The 14,748-nt window shown below is 42.5% G+C and overlaps 1 protein-coding gene across 2 annotated transcripts in view; it reads right to left on the bottom strand.

The window, feature by feature from the left end:
* Nucleotides 1–561: 561 nt before the first annotated feature.
* The window catches only part of zcchc14 (zinc finger, CCHC domain containing 14), a 30,659-nt gene continuing 16,472 nt past the window's right edge, over nucleotides 562–14,748 (bottom strand). Inside the window, exons 4-14 of one of the 2 annotated variants that reach the window (XM_026172950.1) lie at nucleotides 12,749–12,819; nucleotides 12,536–12,607; nucleotides 12,034–12,098; nucleotides 10,103–10,275; nucleotides 8,486–8,522; nucleotides 7,863–8,376; nucleotides 7,625–7,722; nucleotides 6,180–6,277; nucleotides 5,715–5,867; nucleotides 4,237–5,481; nucleotides 562–3,610 (exon numbers count right to left, since the gene is read on the bottom strand). In XM_026172950.1, the coding sequence (XP_026028735.1) occupies nucleotides 3,555–3,610; nucleotides 4,237–5,481; nucleotides 5,715–5,867; nucleotides 6,180–6,277; nucleotides 7,625–7,722; nucleotides 7,863–8,376; nucleotides 8,486–8,522; nucleotides 10,103–10,275; nucleotides 12,034–12,098; nucleotides 12,536–12,607; nucleotides 12,749–12,819 (2,582 nt within the window). In that variant the 3' untranslated portion in view covers nucleotides 562–3,554. The remainder of the gene's footprint in view (nucleotides 3,611–4,236; nucleotides 5,482–5,714; nucleotides 5,868–6,179; nucleotides 6,278–7,624; nucleotides 7,723–7,862; nucleotides 8,377–8,485; nucleotides 8,523–10,102; nucleotides 10,276–12,033; nucleotides 12,099–12,535; nucleotides 12,608–12,748; nucleotides 12,820–14,748) is intronic. The other variant, XM_026172951.1, reaches the window with a different exon arrangement.

Below are 14,748 nucleotides of genomic sequence, written 5' to 3'. Positions count from 1 at the left end.
AGAAAGCAGTCCTGCATATTTGTATAATATGTGCCTTGAAGGACATATTCTGGTCAAAACTGGCTCCCAATGTTCCTCAGTGTTACTGAAGTAGTGAAGAGTTAGGATCTGGTTAGACAGCATGCTATTCAGCTTAGGTAAATCCTTCAAATAACTAGAAAAACAAGATTTTGTACTTCCTGATAAAACAAGGAACAGACAATACTAAATACTGCCAAAAAAAAAAAAACCCAAACAAACAAAAAACAGCCAGTGCAGATATTCAGAGGACAATGGAAAAAGATGTGAAAGTGACTCATACCTTTGACTGCATATAAATGCCGATGCATGTCTTTGACAGTCGCTTAGCCAATTACCGTGGAGCGTGTCCACTGTGTCATCGTCATGTTTCGAAAAGCTAAAATGACGGCAACAAAAACTTTCAGCTTGAGGCTCCGCCTTTTGTTTGTTTTTTTGTTTGTTTTTTTACACATTGTATTGTACATAAACATTCACCTTCAACCTTTTAAGGATTCTCGGAGCAGCCGGTCCCATAATAAATAAGCCACACAGGCACTGTGATAAAAGGGAGAATCCAAAATTATTTAATTTTAAGCCATAAAAAAATCTTACCAACAAAGACCTGGGTAATTAAGTCCAAACTTTCAAAACACACAAATATTTTAAAAGCATATTTAAACAAAGATTTTGGAACATGCATGCATCAAGTTACCAACATCCTTAAAGAGTAAGTAAAACCTACAAAAGTGGAACTTTTTCTGTCTACAAACCATCTCTGTTCTTTGGTATAATCTATATAAAACAATGACAGGATAAACTAGCAATATAAAGAAATTTCCCTCATCTATGTAACTAATGGAATAAAACACAGAACAATTTATTTTACATTATGAAAGTGAATTGCCGATACCTCAAACAAACGCGTACATACTTAATGTTCGGATTTCTTATTTTAAATAAACACCCCACACATCCCTGTGCTGTGCCCTCCAGGGGTACAAAGAGAGTTTCATCTGAAGGACCAGCTGTCCTTGTGTCTGTGCAGCTCTGGGTCCAGCTCAGCAGCTTCCCACCCGCCCAACCCCACCGGGTCAAAGACCCGAACACAGAAGCACTTCCTATTGCTTTCTTAAAATTCCAACATGCTCGACATACTTAGACCTGTACAAACAATGTACAAAAGAACAACTCCCGCTTACACCACAATTATGAAAAGAGAAAATTGGCACTTTGAATGTTCGTCCTGATGTAAACCACATGATATTTTCTGATTGTCGTTGCTGCATTTGTGCACAGAGGGTCATTTCGCCCTCTGGCATGCTCAGAGGTAGAAAGGCTGCAGATCGCCAAGAAGTGAATAAAAATGGCTGACAGGTCCCCAATGCATGCCACTGCATAAAAGCCCAACTAACATGGAATTTGAGTGATGGTGATGTTATCTGCAACCAGAGTCTGTGCAGTACCCATCAGGGGTGGAGACATGGTATTGAGGTCTAAGCACAGTGCTCTTAAACATCAAGCAACCAGAAGAAAGAAGATGCTTTCCAGGCAGTCCAGAATTCACAGCAGCCTACAGACCCAAAAATGTTACATATGAGGGGTAAACATGTTTCCACCATGTTTTTCATAAAACAGTTTGAAACCTTAGATATCGTTCCATTTTCTGTTTTGTATATATGGGTTTAATTATTAGTAAAATCCCTTTCTCCCCCATTAGGAAGGTCTCGGCACTTTGAGACACTTTTTGGCGTTCATCATTTTGATTTAAGGCAAGCCAGCAGTGGAGAAGAAGTTATTTAGCAACACTTTCTTTTAGGAGAGTCCTCAGTCAACCAATCAGCATGCATTAGCAGAGTGCTAGCATTTTATGGGTAAAAACAACAGCGTTGTAAAAAACAAACAAACAAAAAACTAGAGGACATAACTGGCAGTTTACTTCAATCAGGCATATTATTAATGCTGCATTTGTGAAAACTAAAATAAAGCATGTTCTTCTTTGTATAGAAGCAGGTGAAAATAATTATTTTACCTATTTAGCTCCCCTGGGTTTGCAGGAAGTGAAGCTGTTCCCTCTAGATCTGCTCTGACGTAGCCCAGCAACCACCACCTCCATTGTGCAACTTTACTGCAGCAGAATCTGAACTGCCCGTCTTCTACACTGGTTGGGTCGTTTGCTTACCATTCGAATCACCCATTTAACACAAACTTAACTTCCTGAAAAAAATGCCAAAGTCCCTCAAGATGTGTTAGAAGATTCGTGCAGAAAGTTCCTGTGTACACTTCCTGAACAGTGGCCAACAGGTGGCTCAGAAACGAATTAAAAAATCAAAACAAACTGAGCAAATGGAAAAATGAACACTCAAACATCACCGTGATACAATACGCTTCAAAGAAACTATTTTGGTAGTCTTGGATGAAGTGCTGTGTGATAATGTTTAGCCAGCAGTGCTGAGAAAAAGGCATGCACTCAATACCACATGTTCATCCCCTGGTTGTTACTTTGGTTGCACATTACATCAACCATCAGATTTTCCATCTTTACATACAGACTCGGGCTGAAGATGCACAACAGACACCAGTTTTCCTCTTAGATCTCCAGTTGCTGAAGGTGGTTTCCAGTTCATGCAGTCTGTGTGACAGTTAGAATTCATTCATTCAACTGTTAGCACATTTAAATACGGTGTTCCTGTTTAAATGTGGCCGACAGCTCTGTGCACACCTGTATAAAGGCTGGTGCACGAGATGTAAAGCACCAAACCAGACATTTGACTCCTGCTTGTTGATAACCAGAAGCAAAGCAAATGAATAAACCTCTGAATATGTAACTGGTAGATTGAGGCTGTTTTGAAATCAAACAGAGCTTAAATCCAGGTGAATATGTGAATACTGTGACTCAGGATTTGGTCAGGATTAACTTTGGAACTTTCGACCACCTGAACATACAGTGCCAGTTTTAGAAATAGTAGATTAAAGTGGAATCTTTGTGTGGACATGCCAACCATGAGAAGCAACGAGCCAACACTCAAACGATTAGCTGTGGTACTGTGAGATGTTGTGCACCAGTAGATCCTGTGAAAGGAGGGATAGCACTGGTACTTGATTAGAGCAAGAGGCTGCGTATTCTGGAAGACCACATCTGAAGTGCTGTGGTTGTCATGGTGAATGCCCCATCATTTGACTGGGAAGCTTCTTTTCAGATCATGTGACTGATTGTCGGTCTGTAGTGTTTTCTCTGAGGAAGACTTTGAGCTACATCTCTGAGATCAAGCATGGTAGAGTTTATAAATGTCCACTTTTACTTGTGCCTAAAATCTTCTTTCTCCTCCTCTAATCTCTTTGCAAGCTTTGGCTTAAAAAAGAAAGAAAAGAAAAGAAAGAAAGAACGAATACCAATGATTCAACTCAGCAGTCTTTGAACAGACTAACAGTGAACCCTCTGCACTAAAGGAGCAGGCTGTTTGTCTCCTGTCCCTTTTGGGTTTTTTTTGTTGGCTTCAGCAGGACCACGAGGTACAGTTTAGTCTGGAGTTCAAATCCAAAGCCGCCTCTGCTGCTTAGTCTCCTGAGTCCTTGCTGTCAGAGTGAGGTGTGTACTTCAAGCGAAATGTCCCTGAGAAACACAGCAGAGTTGTTAAAGTGATGCCTTGGAGATGTCCCAATCTATGGCATCCCAAAGGGTTCAAAATTATATAACGGACACATGACATTATGAAGGAAGTGGGTAAAATATGTAAATGAAGTCACAAATATGTTTTTAGACTTAAAATTTTAAGTAATGAATGAGAAATTTATTCAAAACAGATTTTAATTTTTAGTAACATCAAAATCTGTTTTGAAATATTAAATTATACTGAAATAAAGAACTCCATCTCACTAAACAGGTCAAGTTTTACTTTTGTATATTACACATCATCATTTCAGTTAATCCAATTACACATTCAAATTAAAGTTCGTAATACCTATAATTCATTTTACAAATTCACCATTTTAATTCCTGCATAATTGTTATACTTTTGTGCATTTGGGCACAGTTTGCAAACTAAATCGTGTGAAGAAAACGACTGAAAACTGAAGTAAAATTTGTTAGAAACAAACATTTTATATTTAAATACAAAATGAAGTAGAAATATCAGTTATTATATTCTCAAATGTACTGTCCTTAAAGCCAATTGCATTTATAAATGTATATCACACCTTAAATATGGTATTTTTCACACTCCGTACTCACTGACTCACCTTGCTGTGTCGCATCCATGGGTGGCTGTTTGCAGTCCTCGGCTCTGTGTCCGTGGGCACCGCAGTTATAACATGACAGGTTCCCTGCTGTCCTTTTTTGCCCACTGTTTCCCATGATGCCATGGGGCTGGTAAAAGCCGAACCCCTGCTGCTGGTCATGTGACAGCGGGCTGTGGCGGTAGAGGGGCGGCGGTACCATCATTGGGTAGGAGAATGGTGCAGCGCCTGTGCCGGCGTTGCTGGACGATGCTATCAGGGGGCTGAGATGGAGCAGAGGACCCAGGGTGAAGAGTGAGGGCCCGGCTGAGAACGGCTGCAGGTAGCTGGCTGCGGCGTATCCAGGGAACGCCCCGTAGGCGCCGCAGTTCCCTCGACAACCGCAAGAACTGCAAACACATACGGAAGGACTGTGACCAGAACTTTGATCCAATGAAGAAGCAGAGGAGGGCGAAGGAGAGGGGCTGGAGGTATGCTGGGGTGGGTAGTAAGTGTTGCCCGGGACTGCAGCCACAGGAACTGTGCTTGCTGTTGCCATGGGAACATAGCTGCCTCCACCACTGGAGCTGCCAGTCTGAGAGGCGGATTTTGAGGAGGTGCAGGAGGAGGAAGCGGAGAAAGACGCGAAGGAGGATGAGGATACAGGGGGGTAAGAGTAAAATCCAGATGGAGAAGGGGAGGAAGAGGATGAGAGGTGGAAGTGGACAGGGGGGTGGGAAACGTGGTGGTGGCTGTTGGAGGTGGAGGTCAGAGCGCAGCTGGTTTCTACCATCAGACTAACACCACCTCCCGCAAGACCACGACAAACCACAGAGTCCTGGAGTCCAGACGAGCCATCCATGTTGACCCTGGAGAACAGGTTTTCCCGTCTTACCCCCACCCCAGCCCCCACCCCGAGCCCTGAACTGAAGCTTGCACCGGCCACAGGAAGGCTCGAGCCCAACGGCTTAGTCCGGTCCTCTGTGGCCAGCGGAGGGGGCCTTGGCTTGCGAGGGGAGGTGAGGATGCGTGCTGGGTTTGAGACCGGGGAGAGCAGCGTCTGTGGGTAACCGCCCTGTGGGTGATAAGCAGATTGCGGGAGGCCGAAGGGGAGGTGGGAGGAGCATGTGGGAGGAAGAGGAGGAGCTGGATCGGTTTGGACGGGCAGAACCTGGGCTGTGGGGCGACTGGAGCCTGTCGAGTTCAGAATGAACATGCAGGGCCGATCCTTCTCTGGACCACTTCCTGCTGTATCTGGAGCCAACACACCTGAAAGAGATTTGTGTTTATATAACATTTGCATATATATTTGGATATAAACGGTATGGAAAAAGCAAAAGTCTCTAGTTTTGCGTCATTGATCTTATCGTTTTAACAAACTTCTATTTCTAATTTTGTTGACCTGTTTCTCCTTAACGTCAATCTAGACTTTAAGAATTGTTCTTCGTAAATCGTGCTGACGCGGTTTGAATTAATTCTGCAGTCGTGAGATAAAAACGTACGTCTGTGAATGTCTCTGGTCCTGTCAAAGGTGGAGTCGCAACTGTGTGGGGTGCGAGGGGAGCAGGAAGAGCTGGAGTAGCCCGAGGACGAGCTGCTGTCTGTGGAGACAGGGTGGTGGTGCGGCACGGCGTCCACCTCCACTCGCAGTTCTCCTGCAAAACATTTGAATACAGTTCAGTTCTGAACTGTTGTAATCCTTCCTGGGTCCAGTGAAGTGAGTCTGCTTCATTATCTATATCTAGTACATGTCTAATGGAACCTCATAGTTCTGGAGCACGTTTATGAAACCGATTTGAATTTGAAACCAAATTTTCTTGGAGAGAAGAGCAGGTCGGCAGCTCGTGATGACCATATTATTACACTCCCTCACTATGACATCATAAAGACGCAAAAGGGAAACATTTAAAGCAATCTGAAGCCTGAGAGTGATTTGGCCATACTTGGAAACAACCCTGCTCTCTTACCTGCACCGGAGGTGGAGTGAGCTGAGGGTCCCATGTGACTGGAAGGCGTCACCCTGGCAATGCCACTGCACGGCCGCTTCTCCATCTTCATCTCCCTGCTGGGAACACGCAAGCATTCGAGTCAGAAACACAGTCTTTATCAAGTGTAGCGAATACTTAAGATAAGTATGTACTATACTGTGTTTATTAAAGGTCAATGAAACAGACACATACGGTGGCTAACTAGACACCCAGGCGGTAACAGTCTAACAAGACACAGTTGAGGAAACCAGCAGCCATGAGCAGAGAGGTCAAGACCTAAAGCCGACTGACTCATTGGCTTTGTGCCATCATAAGTGGACTAAGTGAAGTATTTTCTGAGATCCTTAAACAAAGGAAACATGCAGCTTCCCATGTGTACTTCTTTTAGATAGCTCTTTTTGACCAGAAATTCTTTCCATCATGTTCCCACACCAAAAATGTAATATTCTCTCTGTGAGCATTAGGGACATCCTAGCAACTTGAGCCACTTGTGTGCATCTTGAATCAGTATTTCAGCCATGAACAGTAGAGAGCAGCAACTTCCTGATAGCCCAGCTAGCTGCTTCTTACACACAAGTTTCAGCTGTTGTTTAACTAAGCTTCACTGAAAGAAAATACAAAGGACTTTTTGTCTAGAAGCAGGTGCACTTATTTTAATCATAGATCTTCATTCACTCCTATTTATTAAGGACTATCTCACAAGCGCCCCCTGCTGTGCCCAGCTGAACTGCAGGCAATTTCTGTGCTACAAAAACAACTAGTGTCTTTTACTGACCACATGGGGGAGACATTACCCACTTAACGTGCTCCTCGGGTCTCAGCTGCACCTCTACAAACACAACTATCTCTTTGGAAAATCACCACAGGAACTTTTCCATTTTCTGAGTCTTGTTCAAGCACGTACACACGCAAATACACAAATCGCCTGCCTAATGGGAACCTGTTGATTCTGGGAATGGAAACACAGCTGAGAGAAAACAAGTTCACGCTCAGGTGTGCGTGTGCATCCGGGGTGCGCAAGTTCAGATGCTTGTGTACTTAAATCAGAGCCTGTGTTTTTGTGCTTCTGCACGTAAAACACATCTTATCTCTCCGGCCCATCCTCAGCTGGTTAACCATTGATGCTGTATGGACCATTGGTGCAGGATGTTTACCGGGGAGAGCAGCAGCGGGTCAGTCTGTTTGCCAGTTGTTAAACAGGGTAAGGCATCAGTCAAGTCAAAGAGGTGATTTTGGAAAACAACTGAACTGCAGAATCAAAACTATCAGTGCCACAAGCACACAAACCAACTTCGGTCTGTATACTAATATTGGAGATGGTAGAGAGACAAGTTTGTGACAAATCTGAGTGACTTCTCAAATATTTTCTTTCTTTCTTTTTTTTTTAAAGACAAAAAAACTGAATTTTTGTTATCTGCCCTTACTCTGCAGACTTTTGGAGTTCTAGTTGGGTCTTCAGTTTCTTCTTTGCTCCTTGGGTGAGGTCGTACTTGTTCAGGTCCTCCTCTGTCAGAGCTAAAAACTGCAATTTATACAGAGGAACAAATTCAGAAGCTTTCAAGGAATCAAAACGTTGATCAAGAAATATGCAAATACATTATACATGCACAGGAGTACGACGTTTTATACACACAACATGATGTAATCTAAAGATGTACCCACCTCCTCCATGGTGAGCTGTTTGAAGACGGGGTAATACTTATGGAGGCGGAGCCTGCGGAGCCAGTCCAGGATGCCGTTCTGCTCTGGCGTATTAGGCTGAGACTGGGAGAGCGATTGATTATGGGACTGGGAGCGGGACTGTGAATGTGAATGGGACGATGGTTGGGAATGGGACAGGTGCAGAGTCTGAGGCTGCGTACTGGGCTGGCTGCTGGTTTGTGCATGAAGGTGGTGCTGGGAGGGCTGTGGGTATAAATGAAGCTGACCATGCTGAGGATGCGGTTGGGAGGAGCTGTCGCCCCCGCTTCCTGCAGAGCCACGTGCTGGCAGGGCTGGCACGGGGGGAGGGAGAGAGGAGAGCTGTGGGGAGTGCTGGGGAGGAGGAATGGAAGGTAGGAGAGCCGGAGTCGGAAGAGGAGGGGAGGAAAGGGAGGACAAGTGAGGAGTGCAGCGAGTCAAGATGGAGTTGTGGGTGCTGATGACGGGCTGGACGCTGGCCACTCTGTACACCACCCTGAGAGACAGCAAGAGCCAATGAGCGACGTTGGTACAAGTGCACTTCTAAGACTGTACATGTAGATGTGTTTTAATGCAACGAGGTCAAAGAGGGGCAAAACTCGTACCTGTTACCTCCTTTGTACTGCATCATACAGCCAAGATCTGTGCAACAGATTCACAATAAAAACCATCATCACCATCAGGCGATAGTCACACAACACGAGGCTAACAGTCCACAAAAATCTGAAATGTCAGTCAACTGGGCGAACATTTAAGTAGTAAATATATAAGATTTATTTTATTTATCCCAAAATAGTTATATTCACTTGTTACAGCAGAAAAAAATATTAAGCATAAGATACAACAAATATCTTAAATAAGAGCTAGCGGATATGCAGGTCAATAAAATAAAATAAAATTAGAGAACGATGAGAACAATCAGTATTATATGCACAAACAGCCATAATGATAAAGCTGAGTTAAAATGACTCACTGAATTTAGTAAAAAAAATGGCAAATCTCACAATGATGAAGTATGTTTAAAGGAGTAAAAGTAAGACTTATAAACCTAAGAACATTATTTAAAAGCATGGTGGTGGTAGCATCATGCTATGAGGCTGTTTTGCCAGTGATACTGGGACAAAGTGGATGGAATAATGGAGCGCCTCCTCCAAATTCTCAACAGCAAAACAACTGCAATTTGGACACAAGTGGGTGTTCGAATAGGACACTAATCCCAAACACTCACCGAGACTGGTTTTGGAATGGATCAAGCAGGTGAACATCAAACCTCTCAAACCAATTCTACCAAGAAAATATTCAAATGTCCAGCCAGAATAATACCAGAAGCTTGCTGATGACTACCAAAGGTCAAGGTGCAACTTGACAAAGGATATTTAAGCAAATACAAGTGTATGTATATATTTGAGCCTGTGTATTAGAGAAAAATCCAGAATAAATTCAAACAGTTTTTTTAAAGATGTATGCTGTACAATCATCCCACCATAGCAGAACAGTTCAAAGGAATCATTAAAAGCCCCAATATTACCGTAACATTCATGCCCATGACGAGTGTAGGTACATTTCTGATTGCACCTGAATGGACTAAATATATATATGTAGGCAAAATGTTAGAAATGCTGTGAAAACATGTCCTTATAGCTAATTCCAACTGTTGCAGTCTGTGCAGAATTCACTGATGGGTGTGTTTGTGGAGCAAAACCGGACACATTCATTTTAGCCTTGCTTCTCCTGTGAGTCTGATACCCACTCACAGAGGAATAAACACATGCACAAAGTACAACCACACATAGAAACACACTGCACTGGTGGCTATAAATACCCTCTGGGATGAAGTCACACTAATAGATCGAGCACTCACACACACAGCAACATGAGGTCACCACACTCTAGGCTTCCCAACACAAACATGCCATGCTGAATTCCCACACCGGACTAAAATAGACTGCGTCCACGCCCTCCAACACCTCAGAGGCACGCACTGAAAATCCTGCCTGCAGTCTCACCTCCTCACTACAACCAACCAGGGCTCAGACTTGCAGCCTTGTCCTTTCCATTACCTCTCATTCCTTTCTCATCCCCAAAAACCGAACACAGGCATAATATCTTTTATCTTGCTGTTCTTGCCTTTGATCTTTCATCATCGTCTATGAATAAGAATGTCTCCTCCTTTATATCTCTGTTGCTTGCTATAATTTTTTTGCAATGAAATAATGACTTACTGGAGCTGGAGGTGAACGGGCAGGATGGAGCTATAGGAGAGGTTGGTAGTGAGGATGCAAGTGGGGAGGAGAGGGGTGAGGAGGGACAGTTGGGTGAGAGAGGCCTGGTGGAGGTAAAGAACAGCTGGACACTTTGGTGCTGGAGGACATGGCAGGGCAGGGCTGTTAGACACCTGAGTGGGACAACAGAAAGAAAAGGAAATGAAGTGGGAAGTAGATTAAAAGCTAAAGGAATAGATGCTCTGCTGTCAGATTTAAACAAACGCATATATCTAACTGCAATAGGAAGAAACTTTAACATAAAATCTATATTTGTACAGACAGACCTAACATTTCTAATCTAAACATATCTCTGGTCTGTTTATAAGAAAAAGCCACAGGGTGCCTTTAAAGCAGTTTTGCCAGGAAAGAGTGAGACGAAGAACAAGCAGAGGACAAAACTTTATAACTTGATGGGCCTTTCAAGCGCAGGTGCAACAATAGACTGAGTTTTAAAAAGGCACTGAGCCATGTCAGGAGATTGTTTATGTTTTTGTAGACAATAAAAAGCCAGAATGCAAAACATTTGGATCTGTACGAGGATTTCAAGTTGATATGTTTAGACGTTCACTTATCATCTATTAACAATATGTTAACATCCTGAAGTGCTGCCAGTATTTTATGTGAATTGGGAAAACTAGAGTTTACATAGCAATGCTTCACACAAGACTTGTTTAGGCTAGCATAGTGATGGATTATACTGTAAGAGTACTTCTAATACATTAAGGTTAATTTAACACGAGTAGCTTTGCTAACCAAAGTAAGATACTGTGCAAAAGTCTTGAGCTAACCCTCATTTCTTTATATCTTGCTTCCAAGGAGCCAAGCTTTCTTGTAATTGTATTTTAAGCAGTCTTGGGCAATAGCTCTCCAGGCTTCTGAAGGTCTTTTAAACAGCTGGATTACACTAAAGTGTGAAATTTCTCACTGTAACTTCTGAAGCTGATATGAATTATCACACTTTTTCTCACAGACTGTAAGCTGAGGCTACGTCTACACTAATCCTGATAAATTTGAAAACGGCGTTCTTGTCTAAAAACGCTCGGCATCCACACTATCGTGGGGCTCAAGAGTTGGGAGTTCGCCTTGTAATCGGAAGGTTGCCGGTTTGAGCCCCGGCTCGGACAGTCTCGGTCGTTGTGTCCTTGGGCAAGACACTTCACCCGTTGCCTACTGGTGGTGGTCAGAGGGCCCGGTGGCGCCAGTGTCCGGCAGCCTCGCCTCTGTCAGTGCGCCCCAGGGTGGCTGTGGCTACAATGTAGCTTGCCATCACCAGTGTGTGAATGTGTGCGTGAATGGGTGGATGACTGGATATGTAAAGCGCTTTGGGGTCCTTAGGGACTAGTAAAGAGCTATATAAATACAGGCCATTTACTATCGTTTTCGAACAGTTGTTCATCCACACTGACACGACTGAAAACGCTTACGTTCCTGTATTATGCATGCGTGAAACGTAAGACGATTCGACCTGTGTCATTTCTCTCTGCCGCAAAATGTCGAGGAAAAGCACAGAGTTCTTTAAATGGACTGACAATGAGGTGGAGTTGTTGCTGCGAGTAACTTTGCAAGTACAAAGTTGCAAAAGCGAGTGAGAATTAAAGAATTTGAAGAAAAGCTATCTGGAGCATGTACAGACTGATATTAATCTTTAATAGGGCTGTCAAAACTGAGAGCAAACAAAACAACTGTTGTATAATGCCCTCCGCTATCTTTGTTTGATTGGTCACATGACTGCATCATATGACTAAAATGCATCACTGTTTCCGAAAGCCTCCGTTTACACAGTCTACACTGTGACGCGAAAATGGTGTTCAAACGAAAATGTGTTAGTGTGGACACGGCCTGAAACAAACAAAACACCACCTCAAAAGGATGGGGGTTCTGGGACTAACCTGGGATCCAGTTCCATGGACTGAGGCGGGAACTTCTCCACTCCATCAGGAAATGCTCGTGACAGCTAAGTGAGAAACATTTTTTTTTTTATAAAAACAAAGTAAATAGAGCTCTTTGTGTCATTACACTGCTATGCTGATGATACCAAGCAATGCCTGACTGTTCAATCGCAGCTGATGATTTCTTAATTTATAGGCACAGTTGGAAAAGGTCAGGCTCATAAGGTTTAATGTGCACCTCAAAAACACAAAAACATCACAAAAAGATTTGTAATGATAAAATACGATATTTATCATGTTTTATGAGAAAACATAAAACATTTTTTTACCATAAAATCTAGAATTACACCAATCGTGTAATGATTGATTTGATTTGATTTCAAACAAAGCAGCTCTATCTCCTACTCACTTTGAGACACATATTAGTTTTACTGTGCAATAAAAAGTGCCTGAATGTAACTCGGGCTCATTTTCATTCGTGTGTTGAAATGTTGGTCCTGACCTGAGTCAGCAGCTCTGCTACCTCCTGCTGAGTTCTTACAACAGATACTACCAACCCATTGGTCCAGCTAACCTGGAGGAGGAGAGGAAAGGAATGGGAAGAAGGTAGTGAAGGAGTAGGGAAATGAGGGGGAAAAATATTTAAAGAAAGTCTAAAAAAGTTAGGAGTCAAACAATACATGCCGGCATGTACTCATATTTATAAGGTACCCACCTCAAAACTATACTCGCTGGAGTCTTCAGGCTTGTGAGGAACTCCTTTCAGCACCACCCTTTCAATCACCGCTGAAAGAAGCACAGATCGTTCCGCAGATGATTAACCACATGTCACATATCTGAGACAGCTGCTTCAACACATCACTCACTCGGGGTTGATACTGTAGGTTTCAATGGCCTAGAGGAATTTAAACAGAGCTTACTCTCGCAACATGATGAATCAGAAAAGGACAGAATGACAAGCTAGAGGTGAAGCAGTTTCGAGTACTATGGTGTCACTGGGCCTGTTAACTACATTGTCTCAGCAGAAAAGTCAAAGGTCAAGGGTTGGGGTGAATGTTGTAGCGAGAAGTTTAGCATAAGATTGCTGAGAAATCTCTGTGACTACTTTCTTTTTTTAGCTCTCTTTGTATGAAGTTGTAAAAGAGATTATCCCCCTGCGACAATGAAACGTTTGAATGCTTAAAAACGAAGTAAAACGCTGTACAACATTATATAAGTGTTATCATCTCTTTATAGGAAGGTTTGTAGCTACTTTAGATTTTAGTCCAGTTTATGAAAGTTTAAAAAAGTGAAACTAATAGTCAGAAAGTTAGTGGTGAAATGAGAAAGACTATCTCACAAGAATTTAATCAACAGTTATTGTCAGCGAGGCTTATTTAAATCAAAAACAGCAAACATTTCTTCTCTTTCTAAATGTGAAGAGTTTCTTTCTTTTTTCTTTTAATTCGTATAATTAGAAAATGAATATATTTGCAGCGTTATGTGAAGAATAACTGAATCTACCAGAGTCCAAGCATCAAATCAAATATGTAATGCTGGCACTGTGGAATATCAGAGGCTATAAAGCCTCTGATATTCCACAGTGCCAGCATCTGTGTTACATATTTGTGCAGCATTTTCTATATAAATAGAAAATGCTTTCATTACACTAGCACCCAAAAAGATACCAGGGTGTAACAACTCCATTATTTAAAGAGAATTAAGTTGTTATCCCACAGTTGTAAAGAGAAACCTTCCATTGTAAATGTGAGATGACAGCGTGCAGTCCTGAGCGTTGAGCAGGAGGCAACCACTTAAATTTTCTTCATTTAAGAAACCACACTCCTTGGCTAAGATGTCTCAGACAGAAAGGAGAATAAGACAACAGGCCTGAATTTTCTGACGGTGAGTCCTACGAACTGTTTACTGGTTTTCGGTTTTGGTCCGATTTGTTCTGAGATTTTAGAATCTGGGGCTCTGATTTAACATCCAGTGAATACTCTAAGACCTTGTTCATGCCTCAATCAGGGGATTAAATCCAAACTCCATTTTTCACTCCACATAAGCTAAACAAACTCCCAGTTAGAGGTGGACAATAAAGACTTTTAAAGTAAAACCACAAGTATGATGCTGGTTTTACTATAAACAAGATAAATGCTTACAAAAATACTGCAATTAAACAGTAAGTAAATCTTTTTGCCTCACATCAGCATTGAAAACATCCATCCATCCTCTTCCCCTTATCAGGGTTGAGCCTATCCCAGCAGTCATAAGTACACCTTGAACAGGCTGCCAGTCTATTGCAAGGCTAACACATAGAGACAGACGACCATTCACACCTATGGGCAATTTAGAATCACCGGTTAATCTAAACCCACTAACTGCATGTCTTTTGACTGTGGGAGGAAGCCGGAGTACTCAGAGGGAACCCGTGGGGAGAACATGCAAACTCCTTACAGAAAGGCCAGTTGGTGGATTCGAGCTCAGGACCTTCTTGCTGTGAGGCAACAATGCTAACCACATGCTGTCTGCATTAAAAAACACTGACACAAAAAACAGTAAAGCTGGCCTCAGTGATAATACTAATCATAGAGAGTATAAAAGATGGACGTCACTTCAGGTTTTGAAACGTAAACGTCTTTTTAAGGGTCACTAGAGTCTCAATCATTCACTCGTTTTGGGTCATACTGCATTGAGCTTAATTTTGATTAAGGCTGATTTAGGCTGATTCCTGCT

The sequence above is a fragment of the Astatotilapia calliptera genome, chromosome 7 (genome assembly GCF_900246225.1).
Source record: "Astatotilapia calliptera chromosome 7, fAstCal1.2, whole genome shotgun sequence".
NCBI classification, from domain to species: domain Eukaryota; kingdom Metazoa; phylum Chordata; class Actinopteri; order Cichliformes; family Cichlidae; genus Astatotilapia; species Astatotilapia calliptera.
Note: the sequence above shows the minus strand (reverse complement) of the source record. Positions and strands in the feature narration are given on the sequence as shown.